Here is a 23,121-nt window from a genome sequence, read left to right as displayed (position 1 = left end):
ATAACTAAGCACAATGCGAGAGCAGTCTCCCACTAAACCGCCTGAACTTGTTGGCTGGCCTGTCTTATAAAACACAAGATTAATTTAACTAGCACGCTTGGCCTCTTATTCCAAGTTCAGTTCCACAACATTTTCCACCGAGTAAGAAAACAGAATGAATTTCATGCTCATCCTTCCACAAACTTGTGCGTAAAAAACAAATGCATTTGCTCGCTGTGAGAATAAAACACAACAACTAATGTAAAAGGCATTTATATGCATTTCTAAACTGGTGGGAAGAGCTGTGTCTCAGACTAATGTTCAGTGGGAAGATACCAAGCAACATTCAGACAAGCAGAGAGATATAGGACTCTTATTGATCCCAGGCAAATGCACTGGTAATGCTTTGTGAGAGAGGGTGTAAAATTAACTTATTCTATAGCTCTAAAACCCACATCTAAATAATGGACAGCTAGGTAAATCAAAAAAGAACAAACTACAAAAACTAGCATAGCCAATGAATCTTCAGTCAGCTCAGCTCTAACAGAAATCTCTATGACTTTAACATGTAGTTTTGTTTGTTTGCCATAATTTTTATATTTATTCACACAGGACTTATTTGTTGCACTTTTATATATATACACACACATATACATATATACATATATATATATATATATATATATATATATATATATATATATATATATATATATATATAAAATGTAAAAATTGAAAATCTGTATGTTATTTTGCACTTCAAAATAAAGAGTGCAGGCACAGCCAACTGTCACTGCAATGACTGAGACAAAATAGTTTATCATAAGGCTAATGCACGGCAATTTATTCTAATTAAATTAGCGTTGATATACTAGTTATCAATTTAATTTAGTAATTTAATAATTAATATAATTTAAAAAAAGACATGATAAAAACATCAGCAATGAGCAAAACTGTAAGCAATTAAATATAAATAAAAACCACAACAATAGAACAATATAGTAACTCGTAATAAAAAAGAAACTATATATAGTTACAGCATACAAGTTAGTAAAAGAGGACGAAAGCGATAACCAGTGTTCTTCGAGCAGCAGAAGATTTTATTCAAAGGCTTTGCTGCGGTTGGGGCGCTTTACCTAACAAACAAAGTATCTCACTCACCATAAAATTTCAAATGTTCCGCCTCGGCACTAAATAAAAAGGTACATGAATAGGCGTGTCTGCACGCTTCAAAACATAATGGAAGGGGACATGGTGAAGTTAGGCAATCCAAGGACTACACCTGATTATTTTCATCTTTATACAACCGTCCAAACGCTTGTCACGCACGCGCATCTTAAATATTTCTCGACAAATTCAAAAGAATCCTTTAAGGACCACGACCTTTCCCTGTGCTCAAACTGTGGTATTATTTGTAGATTATTTTAATTACCATACCATGCCACCATCTGCATGACAAATGAGCTTTCGGTGAAGTGTTTATTAGCACGTGAAAACATAAACATGCACGAGGGCGGGTGGGTACGAGTTAACGGGGTTAATTCTAGTTTAATTCGTTGGGAAACAGCACGCTTGTCGATAACATGGAATAGACAAAAGGCCAATCAAGCCGCTGCATTTGAGAAATGCGTGCTTCATTTACTTTCAGTGCGCGGTTTCGGATGGAATTTTCTTATGAATCCAGACCAGAAAGACATGCTCAGTCACATATTATTGTAAGTTAGAGCCGCAGAACTTCTTGCTGTCTCCATCCTCGCTGTCTGTGGGGAAGGATGCTCTCCTCTCCTCCTAATTGTTAACAAGAATGAAAACGTTTGATTGCGCTTGCTCTTTTTAATGCTACAAATCCAGATTAAAATAACTCTGGCCATTGATCCGGCCACTGGAATCGACATTAATTTTAGTTCACAGTTCTCACTTTGCACGGGGATCAATGAGAAGCAATAACAACTGACATCGACGCTGAAAAGGACAGAACAGAAAACGCAGGGCTGAAAATCGAAACGCTGACGAATAAATCATCTGCTACTTTTCTTCCATCCTCTTCCATCTTTGCATCTATTTTCTTCCATCCTGCTGTCTCATTGGGACTCGAACCGAACTGTTGTGTTAAATAATTCGGGCAAATAAATAAACAAACTCCCGTTTATGGGAGAAATCTTTAAATCAGCCTGAATGAATGGAAATGCGATGTTGAAGTTTTGGATGCAGGAGCGCAACAGGGTGCAGTGATTTAATTCTGTTAATTTTGATAAAAACGGATTTAAAAAACATACAAATAAAATTTTGACTATTTAAGGAATCTAAATGTTTCAACAGATGTTCTGCATAATCCTCCATGTATAATTAGAATGAAAATTAATTTAAAAATAATTAAAATGAACACTGAAGTCAATATTGTGGATTTCACAAGGCTCCGTATCTCACTGTCCATTACTTATATTTATCATATAATCTAATTTAACATTCTCAAGTGATTTTGGCCCTGCTTGCTCCAGTACAAATATCAATTAACACACTTATCTTAAAAGACACTGTAATCTTTGAGGACCTTAATTTCATTATATAATGCTATTTCCGAGTTTCAAAAACATAAACATGGTGCTATTATTTAAATATCTATGTAATCATCAACCACGGCCAAATTAAATATTAAGTGTAACAATAAAGATTTATGACTAAAAATCTACAATTAAATATCGGACAAATTAAGCGTGTAATCGTGAAAAATGGTTCGGCCAGTGACAGTGAAAGCGCGTAAATATAGCGCGTTCCTGTCCTGTATAACCTTTTAAAAATAAACAACGAATAAAATCATTTAATATATATTTGGGAATACCAGATATTGTTTTTTGATGTTTTTGTAAAAATAAAATATAAAGTTATAAATAATAATTCAAGTCAATTGCAATATAGCTATGCTCAGTTGTAAAGTGCAAAATAATTTCATATTTACTGCACAAGGCCGTTAAATAATACTGGAATAAAATAATGAGCTAATAAACTCCCTCTTACAAATGAAAATTCACAAATGAAATATGTTAAATTAATGAGGCTATTTACTTAACAACGAATGTATTCTGTCACCCTAAATATAAATAATTTATGTGACTGTGAAGAAGAAAAAGACCAAGGAGAATTACAGGCTGTTTATATGTAGCTCTGTCCTAGCACTGAAAATATTAAATAGATTAAATAGACCTATTAATGTAAACAAACTATTACGCAAAAATGCTCCTTTTAAGTTGTAGAATTGAAGACCAGTTTTTTTGTGTGTTTGCTTATTTTTCTTTTTCTAATATTTATTTATGTTGTTAAAAATAGATTTAAAACAATGCTGTTGTTAAAAACAGACAACAAATAATGCGTAAGTAGAATTATTCAAATGATTGCAAACTGCAAATAATCAAGAAATAATCCAAGTAAGCAACGCGAGAATGTTTTTGTAACATTGTGGAGAATATACATTAAACGTATAAATCGTAGATAACAAGTCTTAGTCTGAGAGCTTTGCCCAGAATTTTCCTTGGAAATTTTATTAACAACTCATGAGCACAGCGGAAACACTCCCGTATGTGTTGTGTAAATTGTAGTGACCCATAGTAAACAGGTGTTTCCTTGCACCTTGTTTTCTTACTGCACGGATTCGATCCTGTTATAAGTGCTATCCAACTAACTGCTCCGAGTAGGCCTATAGTTTTCTTATTTAACAACCACTGTTGACAGATTAATTTAAAACTAAACATTTCTTTTTCAATTAACACACATGCGCACTTACAGAGAAGAAGAAAAAAAAGATTGTAACGCAGGCCAACAGTCTATTGTGGCTTGAGAACAAAATATAAATTATCCGCAACATTGGTCTCGAGCGCATTAATTCCCGCTCTGATTACAGACTATAAATGGAGAGGACTATAAATGGAATAGTAAAATCTTCACTCACAGGAGCAGTTCTCACGTCCACTATACCAGTCACAAATTAGTTGGGAGCGTAACTGAACTACCCAAGAAGCTGGTTTTAAAGTCCGGTCTGCACTGATAACGTTTAGTTATTAAAGGTTAACCCACTAAACATCACACACAAGCATGTTATACTCGTGGGTGGCCGCAGACACGCGCACATCATCACGGGTATCATTATAACAAGTTCCCCTTTAGTTCCATCAACCAAAAACACTATTTCAATGACCTGCCTAATTTCCCACGACACTAGAAAGCGCTTGTGCAAGAGAGCAACTATTAAATGAGAGTTTATGTGAACCGGCATTTTTGAAACGTTACGCCGTGATTGTTTTGGGTGATAATGATTTATTTGTTAATAATATGTAGACATCTTTTTAGCATATTAAGTGTTTCTTACATTCTCAGATGTATGGCATTCCAGTCAGTTAACCAGAGGCCAATTTCAGCAAACTTTAACACCAGGAACTGATGTTAAAGTCAAAGCAAAGTTAGCTGCTGAAATGTTTTAGGAGTTCAGTAACACTTCCACAATAAAAGCGAAGGTGCTCCATAAAGAGTCACTAAAATTATTGCCGCAATCAAGCCATTACGCGCGAGCGAAACATGGTATGTGATAGGAGATCTATTGATATGAAATAATAAAGTTGCGCATCATCACCTTAACTCAATTTCCACACAACAAAAAGCAAACAACAACAACAAATGCCGTGCTATCCCGGAGCAAGACACAGCCACGTTAGGGTGCGTTAAATCAGGCTCGAGGTCACTCATTAAACAGTCAGATAAAACTAGATTTCTTCACAGAAACATTAGACGCGTTCCCACGGGATCACAAAAACAATCTCTGTCAAGACATTCAGAGCACTTACGTTGTTTAAAAAAAATCCCTTAGAAGGTTTAGCTGTCCTTTTATCCCCACAACTGAAACTTTTCGAAACAGCAGAGCGAAGATCACCGCGAAGCACGAGAAGCAAAGTAGAGTCGCACCTCGAGGAAAGAACGTGAGACGGTCGCCGCGCGTCAGACAGAGTTTCCCGGGTCGTGTCGTGCGTTGAGAGTTGTATCAGTTGCATGTACCGATGAGAACGAGTCTGCGTTCAGTAGCAAAGTAGAGACGATAGGCAGAGATTTGCTCAGAGGTGGAAACAGTGTTGGAGGTGCAGTGCTGCCGCTCAGCGCCAGGTTCGCTCATTGACTGACATTCATTCTCTCCTCCTCGCGCGCTGAGGACCCTGACCCCCCTTCTCCACGCTCCCGTGGGGGATCTCAGGGGCTGTTTTGTGAACACGGAATGAATTATCGTCTCTCCTCACCATTTAGAAGACCTGGAAAATGAAGTCCACGGCAAAACAAAAGATGTTTCAACAATGCGCCAGGTCTTTATAGAAATAGGTAAGTGTGCAGCGTCCCATCGCGCGCACCGGGTTGCTCGCGAGTTTATCTTCAGCTATTTTTTGTCCATTTAAGTGTTTTTACATGCTGTAAAAAGTCATTCTAGTCTACTTATTGCTTATTTTTGCACATACCTGCTACTGAAGTCGAATAAGTACGACGAATTCCGCTTGAGAACATTTGTCAGTCTGCAAAAAAACGGGAAACGTGCGTTTTACTCGTTTGTTTGTTTTTTAATTAAACAAAATGAAAGCGAACATATATAAGCTGCTGTGATATTATTTCTACAGCTTTACTTAAACCAAATGACAGTATATTAGTAAACATGTTCAAACAGTAACAGACTCCTATGATTCGACAACACGCAGAAATCCACCTGCTGGACGGATCTGGAATTACAGCCTTGAGTAGAGAGCTAATATAAAGCGCAAGTTTACAAACGTCTCGCTTTGTAAATAATGCGGTATTTTATTTCATTTTTTATAAGAAGTCAGTAAAGCAAGTTTGTTGTGTGTGTTCCCAGACTAGAGAAATAGGAGGGACTGCAATGTCGGGGTGATGGGAGGGCAGTAGCCATACATATGTGCATTACTGCATTACATTAGCACTCTCTTGTATTGCTAATGACCTCCGTTAAAGCATCAGTGAAACAGAGGAGGAAAAAGCCCATCCATGAACAAGGTCCCTTTCCATTCAAAATCAAATTTCAGGCCTCAGTCTCTTAACATGTCTCTAAATGGACTGGTGTGGATTGGTGAAGTGCTTTGATGACAGCTCTTTTTACCAGGCTTAAGCACAAATCCTCTCCTCCATTTCCAGAGCCCCTTGATTCGATTGAAATTATTTTACATTCTCTCTGGACTGTATCAAATAACAAAACATATTACTATGACTTGATTGAATCCATTACAAGCAAAGCTGGGACATTTATAAATCTACACTTCAGTCGATATAAAAGTTGAGGTAGCCAGAAAGCTTCATCCGAGTGTAAATGATCCACTTTCTCTTTGTGATATAGAGGCATCCTACTTTTAGTGACCAATACAGAAAATGTTTGAACTTAGATAAAAGATATTAACAGCTAAATCAAGTGGGTTTTTTTTATATGTACTTGTTAATCTGGCCTGATAAGTGCTCTTTTTATTGCTTTCAGGTCTCGTTTGTCATTCTTGCCACGTCCATGTGAACACAGAAGAGGAGTAAAAATCATCAGCGTTCAAAAGGGAAGTTAAACATCAAACATTCATTTAATATTGAGTGATTTTGACTTCTCAGATGTCCCTTTAATGCAGAGCACAGTGATAATTGAGGGACCCGTGTTGAGGCAGGATGGCCGCAGTAATAACAGAGACATCTCTTCAACACACCAGTCAGGTCTTAATTATTACCTTTACAACTGTGGTTGCAGTGAAACGGGTACCAGAGGACCTATAGCGAGATGTCCCGCACAATGGAGCCTCGGCACAGATTCCTCATTAGCATATGTCAGCCATGTGCTTCAGATGGCTATTCATTTCTGTCACTTAGCACTTGGAAGTGCTCATGCTAAGAGCTGGTAAATTAAATGCTGTATTCCTGCACTGTAACCTAAGATTATGCTGTTGTCACTGAGCCTGTCTCCGCGAGTAGATTACTTTTTAAAAATAATTTTAAAAAAGGACAAAAAAGGAATGTAATGGACAAGAGAAATAGGGCTGCTGTAGAAATGACTGACAGTTACAATATGAATGAAAACCAATCAGAACTGAGGATCACTTTTCTTTTCACCTGACAAAAACAAACATGTTACACCAGTTTGATATGAAAATTAAAGGGATAGTTCACTCAAAAATGAAAATTCTGTCATCATTTACTCACCCTCATCTCGTTCCAAACCTATATGACTGATTGATTTCTGTGAAACACAAAGTAAGTTATTTTAAAGAACACTGGGGAACACTTTCATTATATGTACAATAACATTTTCAAAATATCTTTTTTTTTTTTTTTTCATTTTTGGGTGAACTATTGCTTTAAACACTTTTCAGTAGATACAAGTATAAATAGGATTCAGCAATTAGATGTTTTACCCAGTCTGATATGAAATTTAAAGGGATAGTTCACCAAAAAAATTAAATTCTGTAATCATTTACTCACCTTTATGTCGTTCCAAACTTTTATGTCTTTCTTCTGGCAAAGATAAAACAAGATATTTTAATATCTTCTAATAGTTTTTTTTATCTTTCATTGTATGAACAAAAAACATTAAGATATTTCTTAAAATATCTTCTTTTTTATTTTATTTTTTTGGGGGTGAACTACCCCTTTAAACACTTTAAATAGAAATGAGTATAAATTAGACACAAAGATAGAAATGGAAGATGAATGTCACACTGACATTCCTGCAAAAAAATGTAATAAAAAAAAAAAAAAACGGTCATTAGATTTCTCTTTCACTCTTTTTCTCAACCATTTCCTGTACTCTAGGTGTCAAGAAGAAGATTCGCCCCACCACGAAAGCTGATGCAGGCCGCTTGGCTTTTTTTTTTTTTTTACCAAAATTACACAAGGCCTCTCTTCTTATCTAAATCTGAACCCGAGGACACCCATCACTCGCAATGGATCTATTTCAACGACTCTATACACACATGCACAAACACACAAAAGAACAGAGAGTGAAAGACAGAGGGGGAGAGCGAGCGCATAAGCATTCATACTGTAGACAGTGCTACATGATCAAAGGCGACGGGGAGAGAAGGGGAAACGAGAGCTCTAAAAATGGTTCTGCAGCTGATTCTGTAAGTCCTGGCAGTCACTCTCTCCAAATACACACACACACACGCACGCACGCTCGGCACTTTCATATTTAACTAAAGGCAGGGCCCGGCGTGTGTCACACTCCAACAGGGGGACACGCAGCTTTCGCTCGTTTGAGGAGCGGAGGCTTTGTTTCCTCTTGGTGGTGTGGCACCGAGTACCTGGGGGGTGAGAGATTGTTTCTCTTCTCTCTTAACAGGAAACAGCATCAGGAATGTAGGGAAAGTGAGACAACGCAAGCAGGGAAACCCGATTGCTCTCAAGTTTCTCAGAGACTCCGCTCCAGAATATGGTGCTATAACTCCCCTACATAAAATCAATGATTTGTTTAATTTAGACAGAGCTCGTAAATGTGCTAATTTCAGAGACAGCCTACAAATCTAGAGGGCCTTGTTATCCCATTTGCTGCTCCATTAGTTGGGAAATGATACAGCCCAGCATGGTTAAGAAACTGAACGTTCGGTCTGGCCATTCAAAGAAGGAAATAAGTGACGTTGCTCTGATTGTCAATGAAAACAGAATGCACACCAACACGAATTTACATCAGATGACGGTTTATTAAAAAACACAACAAGTTCATATATTTCCATACAGGCCTGGCTGTGATCACTATAATACTACACTGAAAATAGTTTGGTGTAGGATTTACTTAACAATTTTCACTTAGAAATTGTGGTAACACCTTACTTAAAGCCTTTATTATATAATGCATTATAAAAGTAGTTTTAATGCATTAATTATGCCTTGTAATGTACCTTATAATGCATTGTACAATCTCATGACTTTGTAACTACAATGTAATACATTATAACACTTATCAGTTCATTGTTACACTATGCATTTTAAATTTGGTTATAATTATTTACAAGCTATAATGTATTACAACACACATTATGAATAATTATAATGCATTTTAGCCTTTAATAACCCTTTATCATGCATTACCCATAAATTTTACTTTGAGTCAAGTGTTACTGAAATTGCTAGTAAATTTGTACAAATAATTACAAAAAATGGCAAGTCGCACACTGAATTGATTGTGAAATTGTGACATTTATTTATTTGTTTGTTTTCTGTGAAGCTTTTTCTTTGTACCATCTTAAAATATTCAACAACAGAAATTAAAATGTACAAGCTATTTGACTAATATAGGTTTTTAAGTTATTATAAAATTCTATATTATTTTAACGATTTAAATCGTCACATTATATTATTTTTTATACATTTTATATTACATAACTTTTATATTATATTATATTATATCCTTATGAAAGGGTCTGAAGGGATCCAGTGAGTCTATTCGTATCTTAAGTTATAATCTATATCACTCTATGTTCTTGTACTGGTAACAATATTTTATCAGGGGTGTTATCTCTCTCTCTCACACACACACACACACACACCAACTCTATTCTCAGTGCCAGGCTTCAACACTCATCTGTCTGACTTGGACTCAGCAATTAGGGGCCACACAAGCAAATGCCACTCATGACCTGAAGCACAAAGCCACTGACAAACAAGCAGAGACAAATCAAGGGGTGATTTAAAAGCATAGCGCTAAAATCTCAATATTTGGCCATTCAGATTTAGCAGGCTGCCCAGACAGGGCCATAAATTCACCCTTCCATAAATAATTAATATGACAGTGCAACGTAAATCTGAGTCAACCCTGTTGGATAAGAAATGAAGTTTGCTGTCATTATTATCATTCTGTGGTTGACTAAAATCTAAATGCAATTTATTTGATGTGATAATCCAAAGATAAACATAAATGATTACGAATGCAAAAAAGAAAACTAAAGCCCAAACTCACATACTCCCAACACCGAACGTCATCACAGGCTCCGAGTTAAAAGAGCAAAAACAGATGCTTTATCTGACAAGACGCTTCTTTGGTTTGCCGTCACTTTGAATTTAGATTATCAACTGCCACTTTAGATGGTCGTTTATGGTGCCGCCCCAGCGCCAGCAACCCCAGTACTCTGGGATACACTCCCAGCATCCATAGATAGACATTTAAATCAACTCTGGCATGGGACATGCTGTCTGGATCTTAGCTCTTCTGCAGACCGTGCTCAGTAAATCAAATGAGGGTAATATGAATCAAATCAAGACAATATATTACACTAATTGCCTTATCAGATGGCTGTCTCGAATGCTTTAAGGTCCCTTGCAAAGGGTGTTGAAGCTGTATTCATACACAGGGCCGTCCTTGAATAACTCAGGCGAAACTCTATTTGAATAACTGTCTGCAATAATAAGAAAAAAAGTGGCCTGGTACAACGTCGAAGAGTGAATTTCCAGCCTCTTATATCTCTCTTAACCACATCCAAGAGTGAAATAAGGGGCTTTGTGTTTGTGTGCGTCCAGCACATATGTCACATCAGCTCCAGTGGTTTCCTGTAGGATTATAAGTGCGGTCTGAGCGAGTGAGATTGGTCAACGGCACGCCGAGCCGCCACCTCTGACTGTGAGCATGATTCAATGTGATGTCCACTTTGTGTCCCTTTATTTGCTTCTGAAAGGAAAAGCTTGTCTTTTATGTCCCTTTCCAACCCCTGCACAGCTAATCATACATCCTGTCAACACGGCTGTGTTTTACACTAAACCCTGTTGTTCTGTTTAGAAAGCTTGGATCTGTTTATGGTGCAGAAATGATGCAGCCTTATGGTAAAATCAATAAAGTTGCAAGGGTTATAAATATATGAATCTAAACGACAGCAGAGGGGGAGTAATTATACAAATAAAACATCGTGTTCTCGGCGGAAAACGCACTAGGACATAATTGATTATCATTTTGAAGGTGATAACGAGACATTTTGAGTTTTGCTGTGTTGTGTAGCCCGCGTCTGCTTGTGTGGATTTTAACTGTCTTGACATGTCCTTGTGGAGTGATCTCAACCGTGATGGTAATAACAATAATTATCTTCTAAGTGTGGAAAGTCAAAGACATGAATATTCTCATACAGCGTTAAGTTCAGCAGACAAGTGCTTTCACATGATTTCGTCAGGACAAATTAACAGTAATTGCACATTGAATTGTTCCAGAAATATCAGATGCTGTTGCTTTCTTAGTTTGACGTTCAAAGCAAGGGGTTTTTATGATTTGGTGGCGATGTATAATTTGTTGATCGTGGCCATGAGGAAATCGCATTGAAAGAAAAACGTGTCCAGAAATATTAGTAGATCAAAAAACAAGCCCACACGAACATAAGCTAACACTCAAAGCAACCAAGACTTTATAGTTGCATTTGAAAAAAAAAAAAGGCAGGATCTGCCATCACTTTTGATTAGTTTTTTAGTTACTCTTTCACAGGCTTTAGATATTTGAAAAATTGTTATTAATAAGGACATGATTTCTGGAGATTAACCCCTCGTTCCTTTATCCCTGATCCAGAGACCTTTGGAAAATTGATCCTGTTAGATTGATGGATGTCCTGTTTAAGGGTTTGTCCTTGTGCTAGTGTTTTTGCTGTAATCCTGAGGGCTCGTTTGTTTAATGATGCAATTGTATCTCATTTTGTCACTTCTGTGTAATGTCACATTGAACAAACCTCAAGTTATTTAAATTTGGGTTTAATTAGTCCTAAAGAAACAGAAACCTTTGAACAGAATAAATATTTTAAGTTACTTTGAATATTTAAACTGACAAATTGTCAGTTGTTTTATATGTTTGTAACTGTATAGGCATGAATATGTCAGCCTACTTCATGATGTCTGTACAATTAGGAAACATGTAAATGATTTGGCGAACAATAAACTTTAAAATTTGAATGCCATCTACATGATACAATTCAACATTTGAATGCAGAATATAGCTATGTTTCCATTAAAATTGTAACATCAAAAAAATAAAATATTATAAAGTTGCAATTCTGTCACTGTTAGTTTGGGTGAACAAAATTGTCACTTCCAAAACTTGTGTGAAATGGCAGCCATTTAAAAAATATATTCTGCTAATTGAGGTCAAGAGCATAAACAAAATGATCAGATGAATTTCATGTTTTCTAGCAATTGTGTTGTATCTGGGAGCAACACCATGTCTGACAATTTAGTTTGGAAAAAGTCTGGAAAAAAAGTTTCCAATAATTTTTTTTTGTGCTTCCATCCAAAAGTGGCATTAAAATATGTGGACAACCTCCCAGCTAATGAATGATAGTGCAGCGGTCATGTTGACCACTGTGTAAACAAAACCTGGACTGATGACCATCACAGTAATATAGCCATTTAGCACAGGATGTGTGGTCAAAATGGGCTTCATTATGGAGGTGCGTCATGGGGGCCCGTTATCAGGCACTGCACCATGGGTCCAACTGCCTGAGATAGAGACAACGCTGTGAACCAAGCCTTGATGTTTACATACAACATATTAGTCCCCCTGGAAAAACAGGGGGCTTTGTCCCAAATTTCCATTTCCTCTCCCACCGTTTAACTGGCCTCATCAAACAAGGGCAGATGGAGCTGGACACCATGAATGAAGGAGCATCTGAGGGATAAAGACAGGGAAGAAAAGGGATGTTTATTGTCCATGTATTTTTAAAGAGGGCATCTGCAGCGCTAGATGTGTAAACATAGCTTGACCCTAGAAAGTAGGAAGCAGTGGTGCTAAAGAGGATCTCCGGGTAAGAAATGGCCAAACAGGGGCAGTCAATGCAGGTCATTGAGCTTCATTAACACTGACACACACCTTTCTTCCATGTTATTAATGTCCCTTATTAAAGCATAAAATTGCATATTAACTATTGATCACCTATTACCATTCTTCAATAATCAATTCTAACTGCTTCAACCGCATTCTAGTCCATCTTTGTTTTAATCCAGTTTAAACGGCTCTTTTGCCTAATGTTTCCATTCAAGCCGAAAGCAAATTCGGTATTTATCGTTCCATTACGTTTAAATAAAGGAGATGATCAGCACACGTCAAAGACAGGCAATGCTAAAACAATTATTTTTATAAAGTGGTAACCTTTTGACCTATGACCTGCAGAATAGGGCGGAACAACTGCAGAGAGCATTCGGTCTATTTTGCAAGAGATTAAAGAGAGACAATCTGTTGCACCTGCCAGCCCAGTGTGTTATTATAGCTCACGGCGGCCATGACAGGTCCATCTTGCACCCCAGCTGACTGATGCCAAATTCTTCAATTCGTTATCAGCATTGGAGAGCAAAACAGGGCTGGATACATTGAGGTCCAACCATTTCAGATCTGTAAGAAAAAGAACAGAATTGCAGCGAAACAACAATCTGAATGGGAAATGAATCAGCGTGCCAATTAGAGCCAGGTTTTGGGCTTCCCTGTCGTGTGGGGGTCGTGTTAAAAAGAAGCCTGTGATCTGGGCAGATCTCTGGAGCAGCAGCGGTGGGCTTCCAATATCGTCCTACACCCCCTGAGTTCACAGGACACGTATCACCTGCGCTCAGCGTTATTCTGCGCATCTGCTCCCAGTGGTTCCGGCGTCTGCAGTCAAAAGCCCATAATGAGCTGGTCTCACTCCAGCTGTCCCACTGATAGCCTTAAACCAGCTGCATGCTGGGAGCTGCAGGGATGGGCTGTCAGCAGGCCGATGGGCTTGACCCTTGACCCCTAGCTCAGCCGAACTTCAGCGCCCTGACTGATGACGCCGAGATTAGCGCTCCCCGGAGACACGCCGCCACACGTCTGGCCACAGCTTCACTACTGCGACATCGATTCACGAAAGCTCCTATTTTTTCCACACATAGGTTACAGACCGGTTCTCGGTGTAACCTTTGAACTTTAGCAGTGGAAGAGCAAGTCTGTTATCCAAGTGCCTGATTGGAGCAGCCATCACTGAAGTGTGATTAGAACTCCACCAAACAAACATGGCGGCCTTCATTGAATTCCTGTCAAGTCCATGCAAACCAGAGGTGACAGATGTAATTTGTTTGTCCCGTTGGTTTAATTTAAGCTGATACCTTTAAGCTAGAGCCGCAGTGTGTGAAATGGCAGAAGGAAATGGGTACGGGGACAGCGGAAAAGAAAGAGAGAGAGAGTTCCTGTCCACTTGTCTTCTTAGAATATACGTCTTACAGAAGGCCAGCTGCATCAGCCAAAGAACTTCCACATTTACCTTCTGAAAACAATCCATTAAAACTGTGCCGGGCTGCCGGCCCTGCCACTCCACGAGGAGCGCGAGAGGGAATGGGCGACAGCGTGAGATAGGAACACAGTGTATTAACCAGGAGTGAAGGCATCATGTGAGTAACACAGTCGTGGAAGGGAGAGAGAACGAGAGGTAGGAAGAACGATGGAGAGGATGTGGGAGAGAGAGAGAGAGTGGGAGAAAGGGATTGGAGAGAGTGAGTGAGGACACTGGCGGACAGCTACAAGATGGAGTAGCAGCATGCGGGAGATAAGCTGTCGAGGCGGAGACAGTGTGTGACAGTCCTCGAAGCGGCAAGCAGGCGAGAGTGTGACAGGGAATACAGAGAGCTGCATTATTGTTTAAATCATTGATTGCTTCCCTCCTCCTCAGCCTGTGACGTGTGTGACACCAGAGAGAGGGCTGAAAAAACAGGGTGCAAAACCTCCTCCTCCTCTTCCCCTTTGTTCTTCCTCATTTCCACTGGATGCACCGTATACCTGCCGTCTTTGTCCTAACCATCAGCTGGGGTTTGTCTTCACTTGCTTTTTTGCCGCTGCTTCTGTTCTTTCTCCACTTCATTGGTGTGTTTGTAGTGCATTTAATAAAGCGGCCATTGGGTCTGAAGGTGTTATGGTCAGAGGAGACGTCTAATAATATTATATATATATATATATATATATATATATATATATATAAATGACAAAATTATAGTTATTCCAACATTTAAAAAATTTGTTTAAAACATTTCTACATTTTTGCTATTCTTAAAGCACACAAGAATCATATAGGCTACTCACTTTGTGTCATGTTGTTCCAAATCTGTATGGCTTTATCTCTGTGGAGCACAAAATGTTTAACTTTTTTAAAATGTATTTTATGTAAACACACCTTTCAATATATTGAAAATAAACTGGGTCTGTCAAAAAAAAAAAAAAAGTCCTGTAGAAAGAATGTACAAGTATAACTTCCATAGTAGCAAAATCTGATTTGTCAGCGAATGGAACAGTTGATCCAGTTCACAAATTTGGTCTGAATGATTCATTTACTGCAATAATTTAAAGCTATGAGATTTTAAAAATGTAATAAATAAAAAGTCTCCTTACACAAGTGCACAAGTTTTATCAATATAAACACTAAAGATATATAATTGGGTACATTATATACATTTATCTTTTGATAATTTCAACATTGATAATAATAAGAAATGTTGTTTGAGCAACAAATCAGCAAATTAGAATGTTTTCTGAAGGATCATGTGACACTAAAGTAATGCCTGCTAAAATTCAGATTTGCCATCACAGGCATAAATTACATTTTCAAAAATAAAATAGAAAACAGCTATTTTAAATTGTAATAATATTGCACAGTATTACTGTCTACTTTATGTCTGATCAAATAAAAGCAGCCTTGGTGAATATACGAGACTTCTTATTTAAAAAAGCAAAACAAAAAAAAACACCAAATACAAACTTTTGAATGTTAGTGTAATCAATGATAAACCATGATTTTTGAGTGAAAACACTTGCATACAGTTTTAACAAATATGTTGTGATGTGTGAACATAGTGAATGTGGCCTATCAAGTTCAAAGCGTACACTGAAAGGCATCTCTCTTTTTTCTCTCATCTTGCTCTCTTTTTTTCTCTCCAAGTACAGGCAGTGGAGCAGTGGAGGTGTTGGGCAGAAAGTGGCTAACAGTGAGGTCTTGTGACACTCCCCCCTCCACCCACTCTTCCTCTCCGCAGGCTGGCTGTCTCTCTCCGCTCGCCCAGAGCCTGACACTGACGTGACACTCGTGAAATAATTATGAACCAAAAACACTGCTGACAGCAAACAGCCCGCTCCCCTCAATGATGTGTCACCCATGATTAGCATGGGTCTTGGCATCCTCGCAGCCCGCAGGCGGAAGAGAAGAGGAGGGTGAGGGGACAGAGGGAAGGAAAGGGAAGGGGTGGGGGGGACCGGCTAGATGGACAAAGAAAAAGTCTAAGAGAAAACAGAAAAATTAAACAGAGGAATGAAGCGTAAAACCATCAGAAGTGGAACATGGAGGGAGTGATATAAGGATGTACAAGCATGTGGGGTGGAGTTAGATGTGACCGTGGGGAATAAACCCTGGATACTGACACCTGTATCTGTCGTCTGCTGTTAGGAGACATATGCCTCGCTTCAGGCCACCGCAGATCAGTACCGGCAGCACCCCTCCATTATATGTGGTTCCTGACCTTTGCCTGTTAAATACCAAAGGTCAAAGCAGATGTGGGTGAATCAGGGTTGGACAAAATTCAGAGATGAATTTCAATTTATGAGTGTGAATTTGAACTGAATTGACCACACCACACAGGAAACTGAATTGGTATGACAAGACTTGCAACACAGAAACACAGGTAATGCATTATGCGAAATAAAGCATGCTTCCAGTTTTGATTGATTAAATATGATGAAATGTAAAAGCTACTTAAAGGGATAGTTCACCCAAAAATGAAACTCAGTTTCATGTTGTTCCTAGCCCGTATTTCTTTTGGCCATATAATGAAAGTCACTGGTGTCCAAAACCTAATTGGACCCCTTTGACTTTCACTGAATGGAGGGGGAAAAAAATAAAAATACTTGAAATTTGGAATTTTTCTAAATTATAGAAATGTTTACACAAAAATATATCCATATATAATTATACACAATAATAAATAGTGCAACTATAAATGATTAACAACCCAAAAATGAATGCAAAGAATTATACCAAAATGTTAATTTATCAAATATTTGAAAAATACATTTCTACAGGTGGCATTTCTTTTTTCTATCAGATCTTTCTATCCATCCATCCAATGAATCCTCAAACTTCAAAAACTTGTTAAAAACTTCTAAACCAGACTTTTTTGAGCCAACCTTCAAAGATTTTTTTAAATATATTGAATTAATTTATAATCAAATTTCAATTGCAACTCTATGTCCTGTTTACAATTCAGCAACTGAACTGTAATGTAAAAAGCATTACCAATTTAATTCTGAATGGCACATCTGTGTTGTGAGACTCAAAAGTGTATGTGTGACACACTGTGAAACGAGCATGTGCATTTGTGGCAAAATGTCTGCCAGTAAACGTTTCAGGAAGTGAAATCCATCAGGTGCTTTGAAGCAGGACGACCAGGCATTTAAAAAAGCAGACCACATCTCTCCAGCCCTCAGTGCCAGAGTGAATTTGTGCGCCGGCACCGAGATTGATAGGTGGATTCACAAAGCCCTTCAGAACTCTGAGGAAAGCAGCTTTGTTTCCATGACTGGAGGTATAAAATGCACAATGTACATAACTCTTCTTAACAGAGAGTAAATCCCGGTAAAACACTTGCCGTCTGAAGGGACAGTACATTTCACCTCACTATATTTGGAGATAAATCTAGGATGATCAACCATGAAACACTCACCGTCCAGAGCTGGGAAAACACTGGATTTATAGAGCTGGGAGTTTCAAAGAGCTACAAAATGTCTGAAAGACAGAAAACACAAATAAAAAACATTTTTATAGAGCGTCAAATAGATGGGCACCCCAAAACGTTTTATTAGCTGTGCTTTGTGACAGGCTTTCCTCTCCTGCCATGATGCTCAGGCCAGCGTTGAGCTGTAAAATGAGAGGATGGCTTTGTTGTGCTAACTCAGACTAGTCTAGACTAGCATGTGGGAAAAGCTTTGAAAATGAAGGCCAGGGTCCACGTGCGTAGGGCTACGGATGGGAGGGTGTGTGTCAGTAACAGTGGGAGGGGTGGCGTTGGACAGGGCGGTTGGTTGAAGGGTGGCACGGCGAGAGAGACACACGGTGACACCGCAGCTTTGAAAGGTTCATGCAATATTAATGTCCACGAGGGAGAATCACTAGCCTGGCCCCAGGGGTCACCCAATTAACTGGAACACACTCCCATTTCCAGTGTGCGTGTTCTGAGCATTCGACTCCATACCTCCCTTCTGACATCAATGTGAATGTGTGTGTGTTTGTTCATATCCATGCACGCTGATAGTCGCCACGCTCGTAGCTCATGTTTTCTTCTCTTGCTCTAGTCTCTCTCTTGTTCTATCTCTCAGAAGAAGCAGCGTTACAGACAGTGATGCATGGCTGTGAAAAGCTAATGTACTGTTTTACTTATTCAATTTTTTAATTTGTTGGAAATTAATTGACTGACCTGGTGGTGCTGGCTCAGATACTGATGCTCAGATTTGCATCAGGCAGTGCTCAACAGACAGAAAGACATAGGGAAAAAATAGCTGAGAAATGTTGCAAGCCGTATTCAAACTTGCATGGCCTACACAAGCACCAGTGCTCAACATATCAATGCACATGCAACTGTTAAGCCACCATACCAATGATCCTAAACACATTTAAACAAAACATCAACGCAAAAAACAGTCTTTAAATCAAATATTTGAATCAAATTAATTACATTTCACTGATATATATATATATATAATGTTAATGTTCATTTAGTATTTTAATAATTGTGTATGTGCGTGTTTAATGTTTTTGAAAAATGCTCACAAAGGCTGCATTTATTTTTATCATAAATACAGTAAAACAGTAATATTTTGAAATGTTATTACAATTTAAAATAACTGTTTTATTTATTGTAGTACTTTTTTTCTTTTTTTTTAATTAATCTTGTGATGACAAAGCTGAATTTTCAGCAGTTGACATATATTTACTGTTGTGAATTAACATTAAATTGATAACCTTAGAATTTATACAATGAATTATTCGCTTTTTGTCCTACTGTATGACAAAGCATGATGTTTTGCACCGGCACAGCTCAAAAAGACTATTCATGGTAAACGGATACATGATTAAAGTCCCTATTCACAGCTGACAGTATCTCTTGGGCCACTGTTACTTTATCTGGATGTCAAAGCGGGTTAAATGAGGGCTAATGGTTAGGCTAAACGCTATGAATCTGGGTGTCAATGCCCTGATTGTGTTCTTATCAGCTCTCACAAAAAAGCAGTACTATCTCTCTCTCCCCCATGTCTCATATTTCACACTCATGTCTACAGTCCCCACGGTCACAGACCTCTCTTGAGCACCTGCAGATGACTGATATTAGCCTACTGCGGGCCGCACTGATGTTATATTTGTGCTGCAATTCAGTCCTCCATGGTGGTCATGGGTATCATGATGTTGATAACTGTGAAAGGTTATGCGAAGATCCACTACACTGAGTAGAGACAGAACTGTGGCATTTCAATAGAAATTTGACAATTTTGTCTATAGCCATTTGTCCTTAGATCAGACTACATAGACTGCTGAATAATCCCAACCAATATTTGTAGTGATCATGGTTGTGAATGAATTTTGGAAAATAAAAAAAACAATTTTCACACTATCCCAACACACAAAACAGGTTTAACTAAACAGTGTGAACCAACCTTAACAGCCAGTATCTATATACTTTTTGTATTTCTAGTGTTATACTGCTAAATAAAAAGAACCTCTATAAGACAACAGAATTGTACAAATTTAGTGAATAAAAAGAAAGAGATTTAGCTATTTTTAGCAATATTCGTTAAATAAATAATTATAAATAAATACAAAAGGCCAAATGTAAATATTATAAATATTACAAAAATCATGTAAATGTGCCTTTAAAATGTCCCTACCAGACATACTTTAAAAATCTGTACAAAAAAATATACACAAATGTAGTGTTTAAAGAGAGATTCTGCTATTCTGCTAGATTCTAGCAAATATTCAATAAAATGAAAATTTACATTTATACATTTAGCAGACGCTTTTATCCAAAGCGATTTACATTGCATTCAAGTTACAGTTTTTACATTTTATCAGCTCTTGCTATCCCTGGGAATCGAACCCATGATCTTGGCGTTGCTAGCGCCATGCTCTACTATTTGAGCTACAGGAAAGCCTCAAAATGACCAAACTGATACAATTAAAGTAGTTAAAAAAATAATGAAACATGTACTAACTAATTGTTACAGATATTTGGATGTTTAAAACAATTAGGTTAGGTTAATTTTGTGTTAAATTATTTACTTTTTTTATATATATATATATATAATTTTTATTTAATTTCGATGCCGTTAAAAAAAGTTAAGTGATCTCAAAGTGTAACATATTCAATAAATGTGCCTTCATAATATCTCTACAATACATACATTCCTTTTTTTCCCCAATCTGTCACAATCTCCACTACACTTTACCTCACCTGCCTGGAGTGGCACCAATGAGTATGAATGCATTTCTGAATGCTGCAGCAGCAAACACTATTTAAGCATATTTAGTCCTGGTCTTAATCACAAACACGCTCATAAGATTCCCAATTAATTACACACATTCATAATGGTCATTTAAATGCAGGGACTGGTTTTAGATGAGATAAATTATGCTAATAAATGCATGAAAGCCCATTTAAAACAATTCATACCCAGGGAACCAATGTGGTAATATTTAGACCCTTTCTCCCAAATTTAATGTCTAAGGGACACAGGCTAACCTAAAGGGACACAGGCTAATTTGAATGAATTTTTAAATTAATGACTACCTGAAATAAACTTTGCCATTATGTTATTAAAATCAGCAAGAGTAATGCTTCACTGAGAGTCATTCTGAGTGTCCACACTGATATCGTCCTAATTTATCACAGCATTAACTCTTTTCCTTACTTTGTCTTCAAGCAATGTCAGAACAAGCAAATTGAGTTCTTATTTCTCTTTGCTACTGTTTTTCCACCACAAGTATTTTGGAGCCGATAAGACAAGTGGATGAGTTTTGCGCCATCTGTGGACAGGTGCAATGCCTTTTTAACAACCTGTCTCCCATTTCTTGCACAGATAGAAAATCATGCTTTGGTAAATAATATTTATTATGATATAAGTCAAAATGATGAGGAAAAAGTCAATATTATGAGATACTCCCTGTCGTAATTATGAGATAAAAAGTCAAAAGTATATAAAAATAATATCAAAATGTCATGACTGAATTCATGGCATAAATAGTCAAAAGAATGAGACACCAAGTCATCATGACAAAAAAAAGTGAAAATTATGACAAAAAGTTAATTATGAAGTTATAATTATGAGATACTGAGTCATAATTATGAGATAAAAAAGTCAAAATGACACAAGTTGACACTAACAAAAATCTAAATTATGAGGAAAAAACATGATTATGACAAAGTCAAATTTCTGGGAAAAAGTTCATTTACAAGATAGAATTATGAGATACTGAGTCATAATTATGAGACAAAAAGACGAAATGACATTAAGTTGAAATTGTGACCAAAAAGTCAATGATGATACAAGTCAGAATTATGAGATAATTATACATAATTATGCCTTAGTATCCCATAATTCCGACTTTTTATGTCACAACTATGATTTACCAAATCTATATTTTTTCTTATGTCGCATAAAAGAGCTTCCATAAGATCACACAGGAGAGAGATAGGGAATGGAATCAGGATACGATGGATCTGAACCTGTGAGCTCTTGGAAGTTCAGTCAGCAGTGGAGTGAGTTTGAGAGCGAGTCTCTCACTAAATGACCCTGCTTGCCTCCTCCACAGCTTCCAGGGGAAATTCAATTGAGCCCAGTGACATATTAGCATTCTGCTGATCAACACGGATGGTGGACAATCCACTTAACGAGCGAAAAGACTGCCGCACAGCTCCTCAATATACGATAACATCACAAACATACAGGAAGGTCACAGCTGAGGGTGACCACTCCATATCCCACAACACACATACTCCACAGAACACACTCGCTGAGACTTGCTTATTCACACTGACTGCTCAAAACATTTTTGAGTTTCTACGATTATTAACAGTATGTTAGATGGCCTTAAGCTTCATGACCTGACGTAATGGTTCAAACAAGCTTATAAAATACAAAGGGTGTACATATGAATGCAAATTCCAACACGTTCCGGTCCCTTCCGAGTTTGTATATTGTATTTTTCATAAACACATCAGTGCAGGCATTTACAACCATATTTCATATTCCTGCCCATATTAAACCGTCCTCAGCATTCTTCTAATAGCTACACGTCAAATTACACCTTGTGCCACAAGCCCATTAGTCACTGACATTCCCCTCCTCAAAAAAAAAAAATACACCCTCCAACAAATCATTATTTGTAGCAACCCTATCAGAGCAGGCTGACAGTAAACTCGCCATAGTTTTATGAGCTTGTAAATACATTATCCGGGCTTTTGACTGTCATAGGTGTGCATGTGCTGAGCAGTGCTATGACCATGTGCCACTATGAGTGTGTGTGAGAGTGTGTTTGTGTGTTGATTGAAGTAATTAGGCACTCAGTGGATGGACTTTAACTCAGCCTCACCAGCTAATAGCCAACAAATATATAAAAGCAATAAACTAATGGTGTGAGTAATTAAGCAAAGCTGTATTTACACGCGTGAGGGAGCAGCCGGCGCGGCTGGTGACTGCTGGAGATCCAGCAGCGGGTGGAGCGTTTTCTGCTTTGTCTGATAATCAGAGACTGAGAACACTCAGACAAATCAGAGCAGCAAAATAAATATATATAAAAGGATTTTCAAGCGTCAAAACAATAAGTGTAGTACAGCTTTGAATTGCTGTTGTTTTCAATACATTAGAAAGTGTCCTGTTTAATTAAATGGGGAGTTCTGTGCAAAAAATAAATATCATACATTTTTACCATGATTTACAGAAAACAGCCACTAAAATGTCATTGTGTAACAATCTTGTCAGGCATATTTACCACAAGAATCAGTTTATGACATTAAAAGACTAATTAGTTTTACCCCAAATACAACTTACTTGTAATTTTACATTTGTAAACTTAGCCACTATGCCAATTTTGCCATTTGTCAGCAAGAATTTTTTTACTAATTTAAAATGCAATA

The 23,121-nt window shown here is 37.6% G+C and overlaps 1 protein-coding gene and 2 long non-coding RNA genes across 7 annotated transcripts in view; 1 reads left to right on the top strand and 2 right to left on the bottom strand.

Moving 5' to 3' along the window:
• The window catches only part of rnf220a (ring finger protein 220a), a 125,695-nt gene extending 120,555 nt beyond the window's left edge, over positions 1-5,140 (bottom strand). For 2 of the 5 annotated variants that reach the window (XM_058796800.1, XM_058796837.1), the window contains exon 1: positions 4,930-5,140. In XM_058796800.1, coding sequence (XP_058652783.1) covers positions 4,930-5,015 — 86 coding nt within the window. In that variant the 5' untranslated portion in view covers positions 5,016-5,140. Of the gene's footprint in view, positions 1-4,811 lie in introns of all 5 variants that reach the window. The other 3 variants (XM_058796818.1, XM_058796781.1, XM_058796856.1) reach the window with 3 other exon arrangements.
• Positions 5,141-5,198: 58 nt separating this feature from the next.
• LOC131552828 (uncharacterized) lies at positions 5,199-12,575 on the top strand. The gene is made up of 3 exons (XR_009274060.1): positions 5,199-5,334; positions 6,488-6,889; positions 7,801-12,575. It is a non-coding gene; the product is annotated as an uncharacterized LOC131552828 (long non-coding RNA).
• Positions 12,481-17,954, bottom strand: LOC131552838 (uncharacterized). The gene is made up of 5 exons (XR_009274063.1): positions 17,659-17,954; positions 16,363-16,464; positions 15,032-15,069; positions 13,190-13,336; positions 12,481-12,616 (listed from the first exon to the last, which is right to left on the bottom strand). It is a non-coding gene; the product is annotated as an uncharacterized LOC131552838 (long non-coding RNA).
• Between the last annotated feature and the right edge of the window lie 5,167 nt (positions 17,955-23,121).

Source organism: Onychostoma macrolepis, chromosome 02, assembly GCF_012432095.1.
Source record: "Onychostoma macrolepis isolate SWU-2019 chromosome 02, ASM1243209v1, whole genome shotgun sequence".
Classification (NCBI taxonomy): domain Eukaryota; kingdom Metazoa; phylum Chordata; class Actinopteri; order Cypriniformes; family Cyprinidae; genus Onychostoma; species Onychostoma macrolepis.
The sequence above is the reverse complement of the archived record's forward strand: the minus strand, read 5'-3'. Positions and strand labels throughout refer to the sequence as shown.